We start from the raw sequence: 19,098 nt of genomic DNA on the forward strand, positions 1-19,098 counted from the left end.
ATTTGACTTTTACTTTCTGAAACTGGACTTTTACACCTCTGAACAAATGTAATCTTTGAGATGATTAATAAGTTACTTATTTATGTTATGACGCATGATGAAAATACTTATCTGGGCCTTAACACAGTACAGTGAGTAATGCATTGTTCTATCTGTGAACGCCTCTCCCTTCTTATTTGAAGCCATGTGACCACCAAGCCCTCTTGATCCTGGTTTGAAACTGAGTGCTTTTCTTGTCCAGGCGAGAGGGCAGAGGCAGGACAGGCGTCGTCCTCGTGGTGGATAGCTGCTGTGGTTGTAGCTGTGCTAGCCATTACAATGGCAGCTGTCATTGGGATCCTGAAGCTCAGAGGTTTAATAACATAAACTATCGTATAAACTTCTCAATAACATAAACTATCGTATAAACTTCTCATTATATATAACATAATAACATAAACTATCTTCTAAACTTCTCATTATATATAACATAATAACATAAACTATCTTAGAACTTCTCATTATATATAACATAATAACATTTCTATCTTCTAAACTTCTCACTACAAATCTAATGATATAATACACATCTACATTTTTGGTTTTGCATGTTGCAATATTCAACAAACAGAACATTTTTGCATGATGTGTACTGTGAATAAAACTGCATAAGCAAATACACTGTTTTCAAACACACTAATCATGACTTTTGTGTGCCTTGATCAGCTGATTGCTCTCAGTCGGAGAAGAGGATGGAGGAGGCCACTGTGATGCAGCCCATACAAGGTACACTGTGGGGGGGGGGGGGGGGGGGGGGGGGCGCAGCATCCATCCAACAATTGCTCTGAATGAATAAATCCTCACAACATGTGTGTTGTACAAATGATGACTCTTGTGGTGTCTGTTTGCTTTGTTTCAGATAAAACAGACACTGAGATTTCATCTGAGAACTTTCATTTGGCAGACCACCAGTGTGATGGCCACACATAGCCCAACTGACCACCAGTGTGATGGCCGCACATAGCCCAACTGACCACCAGAGTGATGGCCACACATAGCCCAACTTGTCAGTGTTGTTCTGAGAGATGAAAATACTGTTACTATCTAAATCGACATCAACTGGTCCAACTACAAGACTGTGTCTACAGTCAATGCCATGATGGACAAACAATAAAACAATAGTGTGGTAATGGTACACAAAGACATGGTCAAAAAGACTCCAAACATCACACTGATCTCCCAGAGGCATGAAGGACTGGGCAGGAGCCAGTGGAAGCGTGTGTGTGTGCAGCTCCAAGAGTAACTCACCTGTGGGCTTTAGATCTTTAGTAATACTGTACAATAACTCACCTGTGGTCTTTGGATCTTTAGTAATACAATAACTCACCTAGTAATAGAACAGTCTTTATAGGTGTACTGCTGGATTACTGAATGCATAGCCTTCCTCTCAGTTACTATAACTGATAGGATAGGTGTTTTTAAAATGAAAGAAAGAAAAGTACTGATATTATGAAGAAAACTGAGTGAAAACTGTGGTACTTTTTGCTGACTTTGATAACGGTATACCTGTACATTTGGATAAATATCTTTATATCTATATCTATACATTTATGAATATCTTTATATCTATATCTTATATCTATATCTATACATTTATGAATATATTTGTGAAAGTGAAAAAAGTCTGATGTGGGGAGGGTGATGTGGTGTGTGTGTGTGTGTGTGTGTGTGTGTGTGTGTGTGTGTGTGTGTGTGTGTGTGCATGTAAGTGTGTGTGTGGGGTGATGTAACGGTGTGTGTGTGTGTGTGTGTGTGTGTGTGTAAGTGTGTGTGTGTGAAGCAGGGAGGTAATGGGGAGTATATGTGGGGGTATGTGTGTCTGTGTGTGTGTCATACCTGCCAACACTCATGTTTTTCCCTGGTTTCTCCCGTATTTCAAGGTCATCTCCCGGCCCCCTCCCATTTTGTTATTTCTCCCAGAAAGTTGAATGACTATCAAACTTCATTTTAAAATCACTGATCCATTCATTTTTTTCTGTTAGTCTGACATTTCCCAGAGTGCATATGAAATGTGCTGCTGCTCAAAGATGGTTGTCCTGGTTGCAATGGCTGTCATAAATCAAAAATACAGTAGCTGTCATAACACATCAGAACATCAGAATGAACCACTAGAAACTGCCCATACTAACTATTACTAAATATGCCAGAGGTAGAACACACGTCGGGCCCTATTTTGGCGATTAGAAACGGATGGTCAGAGGGGCAAAGTTTATAAAGGCATGGCCAGTCCACAATCACTGATGTGTGATTTTGTGATCAAACGCTGGGCTCCGGCGCAAAAGGGTTGTTCTTACAGTATGTTTCTTAATCAGTCATGGGTGTGTTTTGGGTGTAACATCCTTTAAAACAATGAGAATGACATCTGTCATTCCCTTTAACAGCAAGCAGCGCAACTTAAAACAGTGCAGGTATTTTGATAGTCAGCGGCGCATTTGAAGGAATCTGCGTGCACGCAAGACCAAATGTAGCAGGGATTTCACTAAACCTTGCTTTACTAAAACCTGTTTGTGACTAGCAGAGTACATGCATCTGCACTCGCTTTACTAAAACCTGTTTGTGACTAGCAGAGTACATGCATCTGCACTTGCTTTACTAAAACCTGTTTGTGACTAGCAGAGTACATGCATCTGCACTCGCTTTACTAAAACCTGTTTGTGACTAGCAGAGTACATGCATCTGCACTCGCTTTACTAAAACCTGCATCTGCACTTGCTTTACTAAAACCTGCATCTGCACTTGCTTTACTAAAACCTGTTTGTGACTAGCAGAGTACATGCATCTGCACTCGCTTTACTAAAACCTGTTTGTGACTAGCAGAGTACATGCATCTGCACTTGCTTTACTAAAACCTGTTTGTGACTAGCAGAGTATAGCCCACATGCATCTGCACTCGCCTTTGAACTCCTCCACAAATCCATATTTGTAATATGGACATTTACTTGTACAAATCATTTTACAGTTACAAATCATTTCTACAGTTTGAGAACCTGATACGCACGTACAAATCATTTGAGACTATTTTGAGTCCATACAGTAACCTTACAAAATAATAATTACTTACAGAAAAGCCAGTTTCTTTTCTGAGACACAAAACCAAGGCTGATTTTTGTGTAAAGTTACTGTTATGAGTGGGAGTCGGACAGTGACGCATTCGTGTCTGTGTGCCGAGGTCTAAGACATGTCCTTCAAAGATAAGAACAACTCTAGTGTGAGCACAGAACCATCTCTCATCTACAGAAACACACACACACACACACACACACACACACACACACACACACACGCACACACACACACTTCAACATGACAGGCCCAATCGTGTACGTGTACTGTCACGAGATGTAAGCAGCAACTCCTCTGCAGGATAAATATCCTTATGATTTTTATTCAGTCATTTAAACATTATTGGGGTAAGTGTTGCTTTTTTCAGGCTATGTTATCGATAGTAACCCCTTGTCAGTTAGTAGTGAAAGTAATTAACTGTGTAGAACTGTTTGGTTATTGACTATGAGACCACGGTGAAGTTAATTTCACTTTGACTATAAATGGTGCGCACATGCACATCAAAATATGTTTTTACAGGTGCCAGACAAAGTGTGTCAGAGAGATAGAGGGAGAAGGTCTGCACACAGCTCAAAAATATATACTTTATTTAAATCTGTAAAATATACAGTACTTTATTTAAGTCTAAAAAATATACTTTACTTAAGTCTACTCTTTCAGCCTTTTTAGACTTCAATGGAGTATTTTTGGAGCTCACATACAGTGTGCAGACCTTCTCTCTCTATATGTTACAGATATGCACTACTTGTGTGTGTGTGTGTGTGTGTGTGTCTGTGTGTGTGTGTGTGTGTGTGTGTGTGTGTGTGTGTGCGTGCGTGTGTGTGTGTGTGCGTGTGTGCGTGTGTGCACGTGCGTGCGTGTGTGTATGCGTGTTCATGTTTATGTGCCTGTGCCAGCCAGATTTCTACTATAGAAACTCAGCACACTACCCAAGTAAAAATGGGGACATGTACAGAACAGGAATCTTTCAGCCGTCTAACCTCTGCCTTGCAGGGTTTAAAAAAAAATGATGCTCGTTGACTCACACCTCATTCATGCCTTAATTACGTCTCACGCCACGGCAGGGGTCACCCAGTAGTTTCAGTGCTGCTCAAAAGTATCTACCCCTTAGCACAGGGGTCTCAAACTACCGGCCCGCGGGCCACATCCGGCCCGCGTCCGGCCCAATTCCGGCCCGCAACCTAATGTCAAAATAATAATGTAAGTCGGCCCTTGAGGGTATTTTTAATTGCGACAAACAATAGCACTGATTAAAATAGACGATAGATACTCCCGTCCTCTAGTTGCTAGACATCCAGAGCTTTGATTCAAGCCCAAATTCGCTTTCAGGAAATACTTGTACAGTATTAGCCTACACATGAGAAACAAAGACGTGCATTTGTTTGAAATGACGCGGAAACGATGCAGGCCATAGATTTGCACAAATTGAAGCAGAAATATAGGCCTACACCAAATGTTGAAAAAAAGCAAGGTGTTATTCACCTATTCAAATTCTGAAGGAGAATATCTGCCTTTTGGAGATTATGATCGATAGGCCTATAATAACGGTTTGTGATTATAGTAATAGTTTACTATTGTTGGTTTGCATCTTAGGCCTACTGTTTTCCTGTTAATTTGTTATGTGGGTAATATGACAAAAAAGAAAGTAAACCTGCTCAAATGTTCAACATCCAGTATTTACTGAAAGGTGCATCATTTGAGGTGCTTACCATCCAGTGGCAGATTAGATGGGTAAATTTACCCCCTCCACAAACTTTTGATTATACTCAAAGATTTTTACATTTACAGTACAACTTTATCTCTGACCATTATCAAGCCATAGCCTTTTGAAATTTTGATATAAAAATCCAATGGTGTTGTTTTCTTAACCCTGGCACCTAAAGGATTAAATAAGTTATGAGAGGAAAATATTTTTGTTTGGTGTGAAACACACACACCTGTTTTTATGTTTTTTTTGTTTTATAATTTGTATTAATATTTATTTTATCATTATTTTATTTATAAGCTAAGGTTGCTGGCAAGAGTCTAAAAAGAGATAAAAAGACTTGCACTTTCTGTTTGCAGTTTTGTGTTAGTATTTTGTGTGTGGGGGGAGGGGGGGGCATTGCATTTTCAGAAATAATGGCCCCCAGCTCATTTGAGTTTGAGACCCCTGCCTTAGCAGGACTTACTGTGTTTCACCCTGTAAAAGTTCCTGAAAGGGATCATACAGGGGTGGGTGGTCTCTGCAGTGCACAAAGGTGTGAAACCTCTTAAAAACTACTCTCAAGTTCCTGCTGGAAAAAGTTGGAAACAGCCCAGTGTGTGTGTGTGTGTGTGTGTGCGTGTGTGCGTGTGTGTATAAGCCCTGCTTGTGCTTTGTCTTTCTATCCATCGGCCTGTAGATGGGGGAGTTGTAGCGCTCATCCAAAAGTTGTAATGGTGATCTTACATGTCAAAATTAGTGGCACATTTTTGCTTTTACGTCTTTCACTAGGTGGAGCTACACCACATACAGTACAAGTCTTGATGGGCTGGGTTAAAGCGGCTCTTTAAAGCTGCAGTTGGCAAGATTTTTTTGATCATATTCACTGAAACCGACACTACAGTATGCTCCGACAGAACAAGATAAATCAGCCGGTTTTTTAAAAAAAAACCCGCACTTCTACCTCCACCTAGAGCCTGTTATTTGTTTTGCAAAAATCCACAGCTCCTGGTTCTTCTGGTCCAATCAGAGCAGGGCTGTTTGAGATCTGACTGTCAATCACAGTCTGGTGCAGTCTTGTGCTTACTGACGAGCACAAACTCGATGAGAGGGTGCTCGGTGGTAGTGGGGGAGGGGCATGAGAGTTGTAAACATTCAAAATTCAAGTCCCCTTAATCTGTCAGACTTGTCAACTGCAGCTTTAACAAACCACAAAAATGTGCCCTGGTGATTTAGTGGAATTGGTGACCGGTTTGATGTCCCATGTAAAAATTACTGCAGCAGACTGTACTTTGAGCCAATCGCTGCACAGTGAAAAAAGGGTGAGGTGTTACTTGTGACTCAGTCCTGCCTTTCCTGATAGAGTGTAGGTGTGCAGGTTGGAATGTTCATGGCATTCAGTCATGGCATTGATTGGCAATGATATGTGGAATATTCTTCATTGAAAAATGACTAGTAGTGATTGTTTTTGTTTTATTCAAGAAACAGTAAAAGATAAGGGAGGACTATATGGCTTGGACATATGAATTGATCCTGGTTGTACTGCTCTGGATTCTGAAAATCACAGAAGGACAAAGTAAGTAACCAAAGTGTACAGATTAACAGTCCAATATGTTTTCTTACAGTCCATGTTTTCTATATTCACTATCTAATTCTGCTAAATCCTTATCCTCGGTGGTAAATGGTTTCTTGCTTTATTTTCAGGCTTTCAAATCATTTCAGTTAATTTATTTCCCTTAATGATTAAAAACAAATATATGATTGAACAGAACATTTAACTTTCATTCAACGCATATAGTGAATTAAAAAAAGAAAACACAAAATAAATGTGTTGATAAAAGGCCCACCAGTGTGCTAGACTTCCAGTGCACCTTGGAACCTTGAACTTTGAACTAAACAGGTCCAATAAGTAAACTATTTACCTCTATTGGTCACTCAGCATGAGTTTGTGTGTTTCTTTCATTTCCTTATGCCAGGCACTTGCCTGACCAGATTCCTTTTGAGTGTGACAACAATTGCTATCTCTAACCTTTCAGGTTTGCTCACTAAGAACTATGCAAGTAAACTGTAGGGAGATGAACAAGCTTTCATTCACAGTTTTCTTTTCAACAAAGTTTTTCAAGGTGCACAATACTCTGGGTAATACATTTACATGAACACATGAAGGTGTCCTCCTTAGTGTTTTAACCAGCAGTGAAGGTCATGAGGGTCTCCTCTGTGTTTTAGCTATCAGTGACTTGTATGAATGACAAATGGCAGCTTAGCCACCTGTTGAGTATCAGATAATAGCTGGATGACATGGATGAAATGTGGTCTCTTGGTACCTGAATTAATGTCACTATATCTCTAAACTGGACATTTTATCCTCCCCTCCCCTCTAGATGCTCAAGTCACCTGTGTCATCTCTAAACGTTGCATGCTTCCCTGCACCATTGAACCCCATGGAGGGGATGTAGTGATTCACTGGTACCAAGCTAAAAACAATGACAATCCAGTTCATAGTTATTATCTAGGAAAGGACCAACCATTATACCAGGACTCAAGGTATAGAGGAAGGACTTCACTATTTACAGATCTGATATCTCCTGGAAATGCATCACTCTCATTAACTGACGTCAAGATAGAAGATCAGGGCAGGTACAAGTGTTACACCAGCACCACGAAGGGGAATGACGAGCAATTTGTGGATGTGGAAGTGGAAGGTATTTCACTTTTCCTACATATCTGTACATTATATGTATATCACACATATTTACAAATGATCTTAGTTGTATTGTAAAGTTTTATTTTAGATTCATGGCTAATAAAAGTCAGCGTTAGCATTATTGCCATGTTTAAATATAAACATTTCTTCTATAGGTCCAATCAAGTCAGTGGATATAACAGTGGTCAATGACACACTGACGTGCAGTTCTGAGGGCCTCTACCCGACTCCCACCCTCGACTGGTCTACTGACCCACCCTCACAGATACAATCAGAGACAGCAGAGACACAATCAAACGCCCAGGGCTTGTTCTCAATAACCAGCAGTGTGAAGAAGACGACGTCCAACAGCACTTACATCTGCACTGTTACAGTAGGGGAGACCACCCGGACATCTTCACTAAAACAGCAGAGTACGTGTCACCTTTATTCATTTAATTTCAAGACCATACTAAGACTAACCACTATATGTGTTATTTATGTTGCTTTGACAAAGAATTTAAAGCCAGTCTTGCACATAAAAACTATTAGTCTTTTTGTGGCCTTCTATGTAAAGAGAGGGAACAGTCCTTGAAAACAAGTTACAGTGATATTATTTCTGAAGGACAATGTGGAATTCTTCAGTGAAGATGTGGAATGGCCTTTAGAGAGAGTTACACTTGCCCATGCTTTATCAACCCAAGAACCACTGCTGCACCTCCCCAAGCACATTTATGAAATTGCATGAATGTATCTATCTCACCATATGCATATCAAGTTATACCCATATACTGTACTGTATGTCCTGATAGTTAGATGTATTGGTGACTGGGGGTGAGAGGGGGGAGTTACTGATTTGAGATTTGTTATTTACTGCAGGCCTTAGTGCTAAGGAAGGTGAGGATTTGATCATTCCCTGCAGTGTCCCAGGGGCAAATGCAAACCTCAAGGACTTCACACTAACCTGGCTTTTCGATGGGAACGCAAAGGTCCTCACCTTTGACAGTCGCACGTCTCAGAGTGAAGCGTACCGCCCGTGGAAAGGCCATGTGAAGTATACAGACAAAGAAACAGCAATCACACTTCACAACCTGAATGACAACACTTTGAGTGGGAGATACAGCTGTGAAGTTGTTACAACCAAGTTCAGACACTTAGAAGAAACAGAAGTCTTTCTGCAGTCTGAAAGAGGTAAAATCAGCTGCCATCAGGCCTCCAGTATGGGCTGATATCCACACAACCTAAATCAGAACTGTGTGTGTGCTGTGGTTGATATAGTTTGTTAGGGTGCAGACAAATTTTTTTTTGGAATTTCTGTGGTTGTAAACAGTACTGAAGCACTAAAATTTGGCCTGTATTCACTGACTCATTTAAAGGCATCCTATTTAAGTTTTTTTACCTTAATATGCATCTTCAAAGTCATTTTGATGGTAGATTGACTTGTAATAGGGACAATCCTACCCGTCTATGAAGAACCAGCCTTGTAACACTGTCCACTGTTCACTGTCCCCTAAGCAGGAGAATCACAAGTTGATTTAAGACAATTGTGCAATAGCCAACTATTTGTATGAAATCATGTAATATTACCTCGTCAGATGACATGGCTCTTAGGAGATTGTAAAACAAAGGAACACAAATAACTAAGTACTCCACAACTGTAGGTGGCGCCGCGGGGGTGGGGGGGGGAGACTTGGATACCTTTAAATCCTAGAATTCATAATGTTGTCTGCTTATACCTCATGAGGTTCTTGATAAATGTGCAAAAGAGAAAAAAGCCTTGAGGCATGAGGAATGCACTGAACTAATGTTAACCCTATGTTGCTATGTTTGCCCAGGATAATTGTTACCTTTCTATTTCTCTTTCAGGCCCTGGAGGTACTCACCCAGCTGCAATAGCTGTACCTGCTGCTGTGGTAGTAGTAATAATTGTTGGCCTTGTAGGCATAGTTGTCAAAAAGAAAATATGTGATGGTGAGTTTTGTTGTTGTGTTTGTATTATTATTATTATTATTATTATGTATTATTATTATACTATCCACTACTATTGATGACATTTAGCACATTATCTGGGACAGAGATTTTCTCAATATTTGAGCCAAGGATTGGGTTATCACTGTAAGGAAAATGGCTACTGCTACTGCAGAAAACAATCATTCTAGTTAAGTGTAGTCCCTAAACACCTCAGGTCTTCATGGCAGAGGGCAAGGTCTCTGTCTAACCTAGAATACTTCAGATATTTAGGCTACTGCAGAGGGCAAGGTCTCTGACTAACAGTGTGTCAATAACATTAAAACACTCAAATGTTCCACTTTTTTCCATTTTTTCTCTTCTTGTTTTGTCATCGTTGTTGTTGTTGCTGCTGTTATTGTCATTGTTCTTGAAATGATTTAGTTTGTGTTTTTTTACAGCTAAGCAGGACAATACAGAATGTGAGCTACAGACAGATAAGCCGTCATCTGAAACTGGCAATGCAGAGTCACAAAAACTGACAAATGGACAATAAATCTGAGAATAACAGGAAATAGTAATGTGTTTAAAACCAGAGCAGAACATCCAAAACCAACCAGAACTGCCAGGTGAGCACCATCAAGAGACCGCCTGTCTGAGAGAAACAGTATAGGCCTATACTGTACATCTCAGCAGGAGACTTTGAGACTTTTTTTTAGTTTTTATAATGCTGCACATTTGTAAAATACCAGTATTGTCTGGAACAAAATGAAGGATTGTACAATATGCAATATAATATAAGTACCTGAGCTGTACAAAAAATAGTTATTGTATGGAGATGAGGGAGGATATAGTGACCATTTCTGTGAGCACAACAGTTAGCAGGTCTGGGTACACTGCATTACTGGGAGAGGGAGTTAAGTCATTTAGAGACGAATGACCGCGTCGCAGGAAGTGCATCATAATAAAGGGACGCCAGACCCTCTTGTAACAGCTGTACTCAGTGATACTGCAGACTCGTAAAATTAGTTAGAAAATAAGGCAGAAAAACGACAAGTTTCCTCATGCTGCTTCCTTATGTTGGAATGTGCAAAAATGTACAAACAATCAAGAGGATGCCTTCTTTTATGTGATTTCTGCAACAGTGATACTGCAAATGTGTTGATAGCCTATTGTTGATTTATATCCTGTAGCCTAAAGCATGTCACACAGTAGCCTAGCCTACAGAAAACTAGGCTATGTGGTGTGATATAATGATAACTTGTATGCCTACAATGGTTTATTAAACATAATAGTCATTTATTTAGTCAGTCATCATGTTCATGTTAATGAATAGGAAGGACACCTAAACGATAGTCATAAACCAAAATTTTGCGCAGTATCTGCCGTGAGTCCCTATGCGTGAATCACGAGCTCCTTCCAGCTGACTGGCAGATCTCGTGGACAGTCGATTATTTAATAAATAAATGTGAATTACGAATAATAATAAAAAGCTTCCTAATGTGACTATTTTTTCCATGAACTGTAAAAGAAAACACGTTTTTTCCAGCTGTATTGTCCATAAAGAGTAAAGTAAATTATGTACTTATTTTCCGGAATTGACGTCACTTCCTGGACTCGTCTGAGGCGGGTCTAATGGGTCTGAGGTCTCTCAATGACTTAACCCCTACTGATTACTGGGTAGAGCAGGAAGTCACCTGAGTCTCATACTTGTGAGTTGAATCAGTCATTTTATTAGGGCTGAAGCTGGAAGACAACATGCCAATCAGATTACTCAGGAAGCTTATTGCACCAAAGGGCAAAGCAGTTTTGTTGTTTTTGATGTGGCATTACAGTAAGGTTGTGAATGACAACCAATGAGCATATTATACATGTTTTGTATTTCTTAAACGCTTCTGTGTCCTTTTTTCGTCAATGCACCATGTTTCTGGTTTAACAGAGATACTTTGTGAGCACTTGTGTTATCGGTGTCCTTTGGCATGTTGCTCAGCTTGTTCCATTCCCAGACCTTGAACTAATCTAAGTCAGTGAAGGCACAACAATCTTTGTGTTCGTCTATATGCCTCCCATTCAGAGATCCTCTCAGCAGTCATTTGCTGACAGAATCCATGTCAGTAGATGAAAGATTATGGGAGTAGCCTACACTTCAACTGATTACAGCTTTGTGTAGCATAGTAGTTTCGAAGAGGAGTATTCACCTTAAATCTGGTAATTCCTGAAGCAATTATTTCCAACAGACTATCATCGCCCTCTAGTGGTCAGATCTAAAACAGTCTGAAATGTAGAAATCTTTCTAGTGAATTCTGTGAATGTTTAAAAACCCTATACTTGCTAGTGGAACTTGTCAATAGACAACTCAAATACACTGTAAAAAGAGGGCTAGAGGTGAAAGAAATAGCCCAGAACAGAAGTTTACAGTGTATAATCTGGTGAGATTGTTTATTAACAATATTGTGTTTTTGCATGAGCCTTATTGTATTACTAAACAAATGCATTAGCCTGACATGGCTGGAGTGGATTACAGGGCAGCTTCATGAATAAATGGATTTTCTGTTGGTTCCTCGCCCTCCTGTCACCCACAATGTATAGCCCTATACTGTAACTATCTTATCTAAAGTTAGCTTTCCTGTTTTCTGAAGATCAGTGGTGAGAGTGTGTTAAAATTCTCTAAAATGAAAAGTTGCACTGTCCTCAAAGATGAATAAAATCCACACATTTTTATCTATGGCTTGTTTTTAGCGTTTCATCCAACCTCATAAAACAAAGGAAAGGGGTTCAGTTTTACTGTCAAACTGAGGTGTGTAGGCCTACTGAAAATGCTCTAGATATTTAAGGGAATAAGATAACGGCACCGAATCATAACTGTTCCTTCCTATCCAAGCAAGTAACACATTATTGTGGCCTCCCTCATGCCATATGGAGCAACTATATGCCAAATACTACTGGTATGTATTTTAAAGGGACACCAGGCAAGCCTGAGTGCTTTTTCTCTACAAAGCTCCCCCTAGCGTCTGTACGCGTCGATACGTGTGCGAGACCTCGCTCGGTCTGAAGCTCTTTTCCTTTTCTTTGCATCTTCCGTTTTCGCTGCTTCTTCGCCGGCTCTGCCATTATACTAGCCTAGAAATCTAGACGCACCCTAGCGGCAGCAAATTACATTTCCTGCCAGGGCTAGTCTAGCAACTCTCCGTTGGCTTGTGAGCTCGAAAAATTAAACTTCTATCAGGCCAATCAAATCGTGTATAGAGTCGTTAGGCGGGCTTAACATAATGATTGATGGCAGAGTTGCAACGGTTTGGCTTGAATTCCCTGCTATGAATTCCCTGCTATTCCCAAGTATGAAAACAAATAAGATAATGTTGCTGTTGGCGAACAGTGTGACACGAGTTAAGCTTTTATTAAGTTGGCAAAAGTTTGAACTAGCCAAATAGCTCCGCTGGTGGGAAACGCATGGGACTCATAGCGCTGCCGCTGTCCTATTGCGTGCAGAGGGAATTTGAAAGACAACCGATTATCCCGCCCCTCGGACTAAGCACTGCGAACGGTGAGTGCCCAGACCCTACATTTTAATGTGGGTCTGGCTCGTCAGGCTACCATTATACACACGTTTGCAATAATCGCTAGCTGGGTTTTGTTAGCCTGCCTCTGTGCTGGGGATGCAGGATGTAAACTGATCCTGCTTCTCGCGATGTCTGAGACTTTGTGAGACTGAAGGTCGCGGGTAGGATACACCGAACTTGCAAGCGGAATATTCTTCCTACAGGCAGTAGGGGCGGGCAAGAGAGTCTTCATTCGCCCTGTAATGAGTCATTTAACCATGAGTAGCCTAAAGGAGGTCAAATGGCGTGTACCTGATGGTGTAGGCCACATGTGTAGATGATGGTGTAGGCCACATGTGTACTGGTGTAGGCCACATGTGTACCTGATGGTGTAGGCCACATGTAGCTGGTTTTAGGTCAAACCAAAACACCAGGCACAGCAGCTTATGGTCACTGCTTATGATGAATATCACACATCATTGTAGTTAATGCTGATCATTCTCATATGCCTGTAATTTTTTCATTCATGAGCTGAGCACTAGAAAGGCAAGTTATGACATGATTCACAAAATGGGAAAGGTGATTTTATGACATGATTCACAGAATGGGAAAGGTGATTTTATGACATGATTCACAGAATGGGAAAGCTGATTTTATTATGTTGCTCGACAAGTGAGAAGAGTGCTGTCAAAGTTGTGACAGCCCTCAGATTGTTGAAAAAGGGCAGGTGAAAACTAACCTGACTCTCGCCAGATGAATTTCGTTCCACCTAGCTCCACTCACATCCATCTGGGATCGGTTCCGTTGAGAGTGATTTCTGCACCAGATTGTATGGTAGAGCCAATCAGGACGCAGGGCGGGAGTTTCATAGATGTGACGTAGCATAGAAGCGACTGTGAGACTGTTCTCAGCGTCACGGGTTGGCTTCCATGTGAGTGGTTGAAGTAGCACGTCAATAGATGACGGACAAATGGCTTATCCAATCTTATGCACGGATTTTTTAATAAGGCCCAGCCTTCTGAAGCACCACTCCAATAGATCGATCCCAGATGGTTGAGTGGAGCTACACTGGACATGCAACTGTGTTCTGTACCCAAAGCATACAGTAGGCCTATGCTTTCTCTGTCTATGATCTGCAGGGTTAGGGCCTCCTCGACGAGGAGATTGCTGGTCCGCGGATCATTTCCGGCACAATTAAACGGTATCATTGAACCGCGGACCAAAAGAAAAAGAAACTAAACATTTCCCAGAATAGGAAACATTTCTTAATTTATTGTTATCAAATAAAGAGGCATAGCCCATAGGGGGTAGTGGTGTGAGTGCTCATTCTTGTGTTTGCGCATCTGTGCAAGTTAAACAGTGGAACCACTGGAGATAAGGTGTAGCAGCAACAAACAACGTAGCCTTTTTAAAACAATGAACGAAGCGGACTGGCTAGATCTTGTTAGGCATGTTTACGTAAGTTAGGCTAATGAACATGTTGCATTCTATTCAGCCTGATTATGTCATTCTTTAAGTTATATAGCCTGTCTCCAGTTTTCCTCAACTTGACTAATTATGAAGCGATAATAGGATATTTGACCGGCATATCATCAAAATGTCCAGAAAACGAAACCTCTGTCGGTCACTTTGACCGGCACCATTTTTTTCTAGCGGAAACTCTGGTGCGGAGATACCTGTAACGCCTCCCGGAGGGCAGTGGGGTGAACAGTCTTTGATGATGCTACGCGCCTTACGTAAGCATCGCTTGCCCTGGATAGCCTCGATGGAGGGGAGTGGGGAACCGTTGATGCATTGGGCAATTTTCACCACCCTCTGAAATGCTTTACGGTCGGAGGCAAAGCAGTTGCCATACCATACTGTGACCGTTGGTGAGCAGGGACGTGCACAGGGGGGTTGCTCAGGTTGCCCTACCTACTGTAACGCACACGCGTCCAGCTTGCTCCAATCACCACGCAGCCACTGCTCATTTCCTACCAATGGAATATTCTCTGCTTCATTTCCTGCCAATCAAACGGCGCACCGGCTTTTCCTCGTCCATTTCTGGCCACTCATGTCATCCAGCGTGGTCTGTCATCTCTATGAATCACGGATCCATCCAAGGTAGTCTATGGCATTTTTCTATATTTAATTAATTATTTAGTTCATTAATTAGTTACATTTCTCTAGCTAAGACTATGGGACAGGAACAGTGTTAGTGTCTATTAACTAGCATTAGCGGTAGGTAACTGTTAATGTAACGTAAATTATGTTGTTATTATGTTAAGTTGTTACGATAGCGTTATAGGCCTATCTATCATACGTTGTTAGGATAGTTTACAATGTTGACAGTCATATGATAATTGTAATAACAAACTTGTTACAATTGTGCTCTGTTGAAAAGATGCCATCAATTGTGCTCTGTTTAAAAGATGGCATCAATGAAGAAAAAAAGACATCGGGCGATGGGAGACGAGGTGTGGTATGCCAACTCAGGGACCTGGCCCTCAGAATTAGGTAACAGGCCTGGCACTAAGGTGAAAACATGGCACGACCTCTATAAAAAGGTTAGTTTACAGTACTCTATGTGTTCTGTATGTGAGCTATTATGTTAACGGACTCACTGGATCAATAGGAAAAGTGAACTACCAATCAATTAATGAAAATCAATGAATGAAAAAGTATGCATGTCTGTGTTACAGATTGAGAAATGTCCGGCGCAGCTTAGGGGCCAGACATCACTTTTTATGGGTCAGGGTCAGCAGACATGTGCATGTGGTTTCCACTCTGCTGAGGTAATGTGTGTCACTTATTATTCTGACAGCAGTATTGATATCTTTGGTGATGATTTAAAGTGATTATTTTTAATTCCTCAGCCTAAAAGTGCAACACCAGCTCTCAAGGACACAGGTGTCACACCATCAGGTCCAGGTCTGACCACTCATAAGGCCACAGGTGCAACACCATCAGGTCCAGGTCTGACCGCTCATAAGGCCACAGGTGCCCCACTAGGAGCTCCTCCCGCTGCTGCACCTGGACCATCAGGCACCTCCCCTTTCAAGCCCTGGAAAGTGCCGGATAAACTGAGTCAAGTCCTGCCTATTCTTTGATCAAACTATATTCTTTTATTGTTTTCTTGTCTAATCTTTTAATACTTCACATTGACATCCTCCTCCTTCACCACTGGCCCCACTGCCTCCTCCTCCACCACTGGCCCCACTGGTCCAGCCATCAGAACTGGTAAGCAAACAATTACTTAAGACTAAAATTATCCTACATTACTCATATAACTATGTCAAACTACATGTATCTAAATAGAAATTCATCATATGAAATGATTGTCTCCCTCATAACTTTTACTAATTATGTTTTTTATTTACTATATTATTTCAGGCTGTAGACAAACATAACATGCCAGGCATGGACAAGGTGGACAGCCTAGCTGAGTTCCTGGTGGATCTGCGTCATGAGCCATCCTTGACCCTTACCAACCAGCAGGCTGGCAGAATTGTAAGTCTGTGGCAGAACCTGTTGCCGTATGACCAACAACGTGTGGCCTTTGCTGCACGGAACCAAGAACGGCTCAACCAAGGACGGTTCCGTTCTCCTAAAAAGAAAAAGGACTTCACAGCAGGAGTGGACGGCATGAAGCGCTGTGTGCTCAGTGCATCTGGTTCCCCAGCACAGCGGCCGGACTGGAGGCCATTTTTGTAAGGCTGTGTCCAAAGAAGGGCAAGTCACGATGGGACTTCATCATACAGGACTGTACAGCCAGCGGTTAAAAAGGATGAAAGGGTTCTTCTGCAAGGGATCAACCTTCCACCTCCTCGCCCTGTTGCTGCTGAAGCACTTCCCTCAGCCAGCCTTCGCCCTGTTATCCTTCCTCCAACCCCTGGTGTCCAGCTCAGTTACCATCTGCCCCAGAGCACAGTAGGGCAAGCCAGGGTTAAGAGGCGAGCAGCAGAAGACCCTGTTGGTGCCCCACCTACCGTCTATGCAAGACCTGTGGCCTACCAAGGCAGCTTTTCCCAAAGCCAGCAGCTGCCTCAGCCACACCACCTCCTGTTGTCTCTGCCCATTTCCCTCCGCTTCCATCTTTCCCTCAGAGCCCTGCCACTGATTTTTCCCCTTCACCTGCTCCCTCAGTGCATCCCTGCTATCCCACACCAGCCCTCACCTGGCCCACAGAAACCCACCTCCAAGGCCAGGTTTAATAAATGAACAGTGGAGGCGAATTCATGCCGGAAATGTGGACAGCATACCATGCTTATTCCAAATCCAATTCCGGCCCGCGACCTATGTCAAAATAATAATGTAATCCGGCCCTTGAGGGTATTTTTAATTGCGACAAACAAAGATACTGATTAAAATAGACGATAGATCCAAGTACGGTGACATCTCATTTGTACTCTCCTCCACTATTTGCTAGACATCCAGAGCTTGATTCAAACCCAAAATCGCTGCACAAAGTTTTCAGGAAATACTTATATTACACGCGAGAAACATGAAGACGTGCATTTGTTCGTAATGACGCGGAAACGATGCAGGCCATAATTTTGCACAAATAGAAGTAGGCCTACACCAAATGTTGAAAAACGTTCACGTGTGACGGCTATGTTATTCATCTATTCTGATTCTGAAGGCGAATATCTGCCTTTTGGAGATTATGATCGATCGTCTATTGACAGTAATAGTCAGGGCTTCTGTGAATGGAGGTGCGTCTTTGCGTGTATACGACGGTGTCCACTAAGCATACCATGCTTATTTCGACCCTCCACCCAACATAGCTGGGAGGTTGCAGTGGTAATCGTGATGATAGTGTCCATGGTTGTGGTACAGACAGCAGGGGTAGAAGAAAAAGGGGCTCTGAAGAACTACAAAGTCACCCGCGATAGGAACTGATTTGACCAGGTTTCTTTATTGTAGGCCTTGTGGTTATAGGCTAGTAATAGTTGTTGGTATACATCTTAGGCCTACTGTTTTCCTGTTAATTTGTTATGTGGGTAATATGACAAAAAAGAAAGTAAACCTGCTCAAATATGTTCAACATCCAGTATTTACTGAAAGGTGCATAATTTGAGGTGCTTGCCATCCAGTGGCAAATTAGATGGGTAAATTTACCCCCTTCATAGACTTTTGTTTATACTCAAAGATTTTTACATTTACAGTAGGACTTTATCTCTGATCTCTGATCACGTCATGGCCTTTTGAAATGTTGATATAAAAATCCAATGGTGTTGCTTTCTTAACCCTCATGCCTATTGCCAGGTTTAAAAAAGGAACATATTTTTATTTGGTGTAAAACACACACATAGGCCTACCTGTTTTTATGTTTTTTTTTTTTGAATTTGTATTAATATTTATTTTATCATTATTTTATTTATAATCTAAGGTTGCTAGCACAGGTGTCTAAAAATAGATAAAAAGACTTGCACTTTCTGTTTGTAGTTTTGTGTTTGAAAATTCAGTATTTGAAAAAAAAAAAAACATTTTAGAAAATAGCCCTTCTTTTTTTATTCTCTAACACTGACGTGGCCCTCCAATCGGATGACGTTGGCAGAAGTGGCCCCCAGCTCATTTGAGTTTGAGACCCCTGGTTTAAGGGCACTATATACTGCCCAAATACAGAGCCTCTGTCAAAAGAAGAGTGGCTGAAAGAAATGAAGAAAAGTACATTGTAAATGTGTACACTACTTTTTTGAGATTGTGTGGAAAACTCCCTGCCGGAGTCAGCGTCTTGGCGCCAGAGACGTCAGCGGTGACGTACCACGCACTTGCGTGCATGCACGAATTTTGAGTTTGTGTGCTTGGCTGGCAGACACTTTCCGCGTTGCTCCAGCATCTTGCTAAAATGTTATTCTCTTTGTGTGTACGTGTGCGTTGATGACAATAAAATCACACACACACACACAGACACATTGTGTATTTATATACAACCATACTTTGAATGTATATCCAACAGTTCAATGAAGAACCATTTTGATGCCTGGAATCAATAAATCTCTTAATATCACGTAAGTCGCAGCTGTTCTCTAACAGGAGCACATAGTCAGTGAGGGGGCGACTAGCCATCAACATACACGTCCGTCACAGATTGTTTATAGTGATGTTCATATGTTCTCATGTTCTTTGTGTGTGAGTGTGTGTGTGTGAGAGAGAGAGGA

At 41.5% G+C, this 19,098-nt stretch overlaps 2 protein-coding genes and 2 long non-coding RNA genes across 5 annotated transcripts in view; all 4 read left to right on the plus strand.

Moving 5' to 3' along the window:
* hhla2b.1 (HERV-H LTR-associating 2b, tandem duplicate 1) overlaps positions 1-1,174 on the plus strand; it is a 10,751-nt gene extending 9,577 nt beyond the window's left edge. The window contains exons 6-9 of one of the 2 annotated variants that reach the window (XM_042066951.1): positions 242-352; positions 706-765; positions 899-943; positions 1,012-1,174. In XM_042066951.1, coding sequence (XP_041922885.1) covers positions 242-352; positions 706-765; positions 899-943; positions 1,012-1,037 — 242 coding nt within the window. In that variant the 3' untranslated portion in view covers positions 1,038-1,174. Of the gene's footprint in view, positions 1-182; positions 353-705; positions 766-898; positions 944-1,011 lie in introns of those variants that run through there. The other variant, XM_042066952.1, reaches the window with a different exon arrangement.
* LOC121687841 overlaps positions 1-10,455 on the plus strand; it is a 25,096-nt gene extending 14,641 nt beyond the window's left edge. Inside the window, exon 3 of the long non-coding RNA XR_006024425.1 lies at positions 10,013-10,455. This is a non-coding gene — a long non-coding RNA (uncharacterized LOC121687841). The remainder of the gene's footprint in view (positions 1-10,012) is intronic.
* Positions 6,150-10,016, plus strand: hhla2b.2 (HERV-H LTR-associating 2b, tandem duplicate 2). Its single transcript, XM_042066954.1, has 6 exons — positions 6,150-6,362; positions 7,168-7,488; positions 7,646-7,903; positions 8,349-8,660; positions 9,336-9,440; positions 9,878-10,016. Exons 1-6 carry the CDS (start codon positions 6,296-6,298, stop codon positions 9,970-9,972), a joined length of 1,158 nt encoding a protein of 385 aa, XP_041922888.1. The 5' UTR covers positions 6,150-6,295; the 3' UTR covers positions 9,973-10,016.
* A 4,186-nt stretch (positions 10,456-14,641) lies between the features above and the next one.
* LOC121687840 lies at positions 14,642-17,299 on the plus strand. The gene is made up of 4 exons (XR_006024424.1): positions 14,642-15,501; positions 15,637-15,729; positions 15,811-16,174; positions 16,328-17,299. It is a non-coding gene; the product is annotated as an uncharacterized LOC121687840 (long non-coding RNA).
* Positions 17,300-19,098: the final 1,799 nt, after the last annotated feature.

This window comes from Alosa sapidissima, chromosome 17, assembly GCF_018492685.1.
Source record: "Alosa sapidissima isolate fAloSap1 chromosome 17, fAloSap1.pri, whole genome shotgun sequence".
NCBI lineage: Eukaryota > Metazoa > Chordata > Actinopteri > Clupeiformes > Clupeidae > Alosa > Alosa sapidissima.